The 4,879-nt window shown below is 39.9% G+C and overlaps 1 protein-coding gene and 1 pseudogene across 1 annotated transcript; both read right to left on the bottom strand.

Moving 5' to 3' along the window:
- LOC138055364 (uncharacterized) overlaps nucleotides 1-1,715 on the bottom strand; it is a 22,792-nt pseudogene extending 21,077 nt beyond the window's left edge.
- On the bottom strand, nucleotides 1,624-4,659 carry LOC138055365 (uncharacterized). Its single transcript, XM_068901321.1, has 3 exons — nucleotides 4,485-4,659; nucleotides 4,103-4,365; nucleotides 1,624-3,774 (listed from the first exon to the last, which is right to left on the bottom strand). The coding sequence occupies exons 1-3, from the start codon at nucleotides 4,657-4,659 to the stop codon at nucleotides 2,686-2,688; spliced, it is 1,527 nt and encodes a 508-aa protein (XP_068757422.1). The 3' UTR covers nucleotides 1,624-2,685.
- Nucleotides 4,660-4,879: the final 220 nt, after the last annotated feature.

Consider the following 4,879-nt stretch of genomic DNA (forward strand, 5'->3'; position numbering starts at 1 on the left):
GATATATCCCCACTGACCCTTTGACACTTAAAAAATGTGTTCAGAGAGATACATCTGGAAGATCTTTGTGGCTGACCCTCCCACAAGTAAAATGCTGAGACACAAGAGGAAGTTTCCAGCAGGCACCTGAGTTCCAGGAATTAAGGGCTGACGATACCAGGTTTGTTCCTTTCTGCATGCTGGATTGCTACATGTAGTTTTGATGGCTGCTTGTGTTCCAATACCACCAGCCTCGACCATTGGGTTGTCAGCTTTACACACATGGCAAAACTTGAATAAGAGAAGCAATTGGGACAGGAATACAATATGCTTCGGTTCTGTACGCAAATCCGTTCCCTTGATTGATAACCTGCAACAAAGATATATGTACACGGAAGTTGACACATCAAAAGAATAGGATGTTTTTTCGAGTAATACATGACACAGGCAATGAACACGTACTGATTATACTTGCTAGGTACACAGCCTTCTCCATCAGTCTCTGTTTCAGTTGTGTCTATCTCTGTCGCAGAATTATATTCCAAGTCTGAATTTTCTTGGCTTTCACATTCTCCTTCCCCCTCCCCAACATCACTGACATCTGATTTGGAAGCGAATACAGAACCTCCAGGAAGCGTGTCCACCTTCTCTTTACTTTGTTCCAGTTCTCTATCCTTAGTACTTTGGGTTGTAACTGAAACAAAAAATCATGAAATAAAACCAAGAGGATTCTCTGAGTAAATGGTATTAAATGGTTTTGGACACCATCTGAGTGAGGAGCACCTGCACATTGTATGAATTTAAGACTAAGGATACGTATGCACAGGGAAAACCCACAAGTTTACTTTATCAATCAATTCTGTACATCTGTCAATGAACAAATGTTAAATGTTAGAACGGAGAGCAGAACAATTATAAGAGTTTATTTGATCACTTATGTGTAATACCTTCTTGCAGGGCTTCTTACCTCGCCTTTTATACCTTCGACTCTCTCTTTTCCGCCTGCTGACCTGCTCTTCAAGAGTAACAATCCTGTTCCTTAACCTCCGGTTCTCCTTCTCCAAAGTGTGACAGTTCAAACATACAAAGTCCTCCTCCATTACCTCCTCATTTGAAATATTCACCTCTTTCGAGATCGCTCTTTCTGTGAGGTAGTTGTCATGCGACTCATTCGAGGTGCCGAGAGAGCTAGAACTTGGAAAGGCCATTTCTTCGGCGCTTTGTTCTTCTGATTCAACTGAGGATGCAATCACCTCTCTAATGGTCTAAAACAAAAGAAATCACGTGTAATAGTGTGCTATAAGGAGAGAAGCTCAGGTCACTGACAATTGGCTTCAGTGCTGTACATCTCACTCGTCTTACCATTGTTTTGGGAACCAGTCGTTTTGCCAACGTGTCAGTTTGCCAACGACTTGTTTTCGCCAACGTCTAATGTCAGTTCGCCAACGTCCAAAATACTTTGTGAAATAGATCTGAAATGTATTTACAAATTACCAAATAGGTAATAGGTGTTTAACTAGGTAACGTATGTGTTTGGCTATGTTTGTTTTCAGGTGCAAGAGCTACATCAGATGACGGTGGATTGAAAGGGCAGTGTACCAGCAGGCCATCAGAGTTGAAGGCCTTAGGAAAACTATGCAAGGCTGCAAACTAAGTTTATTTGACCAGTTTTATTTAGTTCTTCAAAAGTTGAGGGTTGGTACCTTAAACCAAGTACTAGCTGATAGCTTTAACATTTCCCAAACAACTGTAAGCAGGGTTTTTATATCCTGGATAAATTTTCTTTATTTCATGCTTGGGAGTACTTGTATCTGGCCATCTAGGGCAAAAATCCAGAAGAACATGCCCACTTGTTTCAAGTCCATGTACCCAGACTGCAGGGGACTTATTGATGCATCTGAGATAAAGGTTCAGGCACCATCAAGTTTAGTCTTAAATAGTGAAATGTACTCGTCATATAAGAGCCACACCACCTACAAGGGCAATGTTGTTATTTCACCTTCAGGGGAAATAATTCACATCAGTTCTTTATTTGAGGGGTCAATATCAGACAAAGAGCTGGTAAGGCAGTCTGGGCTTCTACCACTTCTCCAGCCTGGGGATCAGCTTATGGCTGATAAAGGTTTTGTTATTCAGGATCTTTTAACTCCCCTTGGATGTGAAGTTGTCATGCCCTCATTTCTTTCCAGTAAGAGGCAGTTTTCTAAAAATGACCTCCAAGAAAGCAAAAAATTACACAACCTGCGTGTTCATGTTGAAAGGGCGATTAGGAGAGTTAAAGAGTTTCATTACTTTGATCGGGTAATCCCCCTCACTGTTGCAGGAAGCATAAATCAGATATGGACTGTAGCTTGTTTAATAACCAACTTTCAGGGGCCCTTATTTTATGAACGGTAAACTTATTTTTTTTCAGATGAAGTAAAAGTGTAGTTGTGCACTTGATAAACTTTGGTAGTCTTAAAAAGAATATAAAAATTAAACCATATGATGAGAACCTTTCCCAACATCATACTGTAACATGTTATGGACTAGAATCCTGTTAACCAAAGAGAATACAATCCCTTTACTTTAACTAAACTAGATTTGTTCACATTTTCAAACAACATTATTTTATATTTATCAATTAAATTGGATGTTTAGCTTCCTTCAGCAAAAAATGGTTTGCCTGTTATTAGTTATAGCATAGTTATTGCTCATCATTAATGTTCACTGTACAGAAGACAAATGAAAGTTGAAATAAAACATGTTGAGTTTTTCAAGCATTTCAGAAAAATAATCAGCATCATAGTAAATTCTCTCACAATGAAACTCTTTGCGACAATAAACAAAAAAATCCTCCCATGCACTACCTGTTAGTCCTATACAACCCATGGCTTGGTGATAATAAGCATGGGTCTTTCTTAAACTATAGGTACCACTTCTTTCATTTACCTTTAGATACTTAAGGTCTGACAAATAGTCAGACATGGAACATTTAATTTCCAACAGACCCCATGAATGATTTTCTGTTGCATCATAAACCCTTCTATCTGGGCTACAGCCTAGGTGTGGGAGGGAAGGGTTTATCACTAAGCCCACTGGAAAAACATTTCTACCAAACTGCTGGACATATTGTTGAGCTGCTTCTTCCTCATGCTCTATGCCATACTTCATTGCTGCTGTTTGCACAACTTTGCTGTTCAGAAGCCTGGCTGAAAGTGTTTCGTGATCCTTTCTCCTGGAGCAGATTTGCTTGAAGTTTGAGGCTGTTAGACGATGCTTTCGTAGTCGGTTCCAGTCCTTAGAAGCAGATTGTTCTCTGGTCTGCTCTTCATATTCTAGGGCCTGTTCCATGGTGACAGTCAGGGAATCATAGTGCAGTTGTTGTTTCTCAGACAGTACAGTTGGAGGGTGGGTAAAAACTGGAAGCTGAAAGTCAGGCACAGGAAGACTGAGGTTTGTTGCAGCTGCAGTCTTTTTACTTGGAAGGGACTGTTGGTAGGATAAAACAGATCCTTTGGGAACTAGCCCATAGTTGCTCTCTGTTAATAGGACATCTTCGTCATCATCTGGCCATACTCTCAGAAAACCAGGCTTAGGATTAAGCCCCTCAAATATTGGACTTAGGATCGTTGGTAAATCAAGGGACCAGAGTGGTTCTTCAAAAGGCTTATAAACAGTACTTGTCACACCAGAGACTTTTCGTTTCTTTTTTACTTGGGCTGACTGCTGGGTGGGATTCCTTAATTTTTGTACAGTGACATCCATAACTGGGCGAGGCTTGACACCATCTGCTCGGTTAGGGATATGCCAAGTCTGAAAATCAAACATTAAAATATTGCTTGATAAATTCTGGTTTGGAAGATAAAAATAAGACATTTTCCCAGGTTAACTTTGCTTTCATTTGTTATGCACTATTGCTTTCAACTTTGGAACCTTGCATTACCAATAATTCTGATTATCATTTGATGCAATTTTTTTCCTTTCCTTCCTTTCATTATTTGTCTTGGCCTTCAGCTTCGGCTTCAGCCTTAATTGATCTGCTCACCACTGACAAATCACGATATTTAGCTCAACCTCGTCCAATAATTATCATTTATTGACACAAATGTCACATGTCTAGTGTGTAATCTCCCATTCTAACCTGAGGTCTCGATGTTTTAGATATAACTGGTGGCACACTTTTCATTCCTAGCATCTGGTAATGCGCCAGCGTGTACATTAAGCCGATGATATGATGGCAAAGCCCCTGGCCAGCAGCACAACTGCAACGAAACGAATCGACGCAAGGCTCTCTTTCACGTTTGAACACGACAAGAAGATTGTGCGGCTCTTCATTTTTCTTCATGCTTCTGTAGCACTTCGCACGAATCGTGACTCTCTCATCATCATTCATAGCAAGTCTAACTGCAAATTAATGCGCAAAATATAAGTCATAGTATTTAGCTCAAAAGATTAAGGACCATTGAGCTACTGCTTGATAACAAGAAAAACATGGCGAACGCTCAACCTTTATACAAACACACCTTCGACATCGTGAATGTAAGACTCGTGGAAGAATTTGTATCCTCTTGTCAGCGTTGCCTTAATCGGAAGATGGTCTGACGCAAATTTTTCAATAAAAGCGTTCGTAAATTTGGGTATGGTATGAAGATTTTTGTGCCAAAACTCAGCAGAACTTTCACCTTGCTTGTCCGACATGATTGTTTGCTTTCCACGCGTGGCCTCGGTTTGGTGTCAAACGCTGTGACGTCAAAATCAAGATGGCGGGCTGTGATTAAGGCGAATCGTGCATAAACCTCATAGCTAACCACGTTAAGTTTTCATCCATTTTTATTCAGAATTCTTATAAAAGTGCCCTTATAGTTTATTTTGAAATTGAAAAATAATAAATCTCAGCATGCAGTTGAGTGAATTTTTA

The sequence above is a fragment of the Montipora capricornis genome, chromosome 7 (genome assembly GCF_036669925.1).
Source record: "Montipora capricornis isolate CH-2021 chromosome 7, ASM3666992v2, whole genome shotgun sequence".
NCBI lineage: Eukaryota > Metazoa > Cnidaria > Anthozoa > Scleractinia > Acroporidae > Montipora > Montipora capricornis.

What these genes read in the sequence shown, in the direction of transcription:
- LOC138055365 (XM_068901321.1), bottom strand. Translation starts at nt 4,659, where the DNA reads ATGTCGGACAAGCAAGGTGAAAGTTCTGCTGAGTTTTGGCACAAAAAT. An exon ending in TTACATTCACGATGTCGAAG is followed by an intron (nt 4,366 to 4,484) that starts GTGTGTTTGTAT and finishes ATTAATTTGCAG; the next exon opens with TTAGACTTGCTATGAATGAT. An exon ending in CTAAAACATCGAGACCTCAG is followed by an intron (nt 3,775 to 4,102) that starts GTTAGAATGGGA and finishes TTTGATTTTCAG; the next exon opens with ACTTGGCATATCCCTAACCG.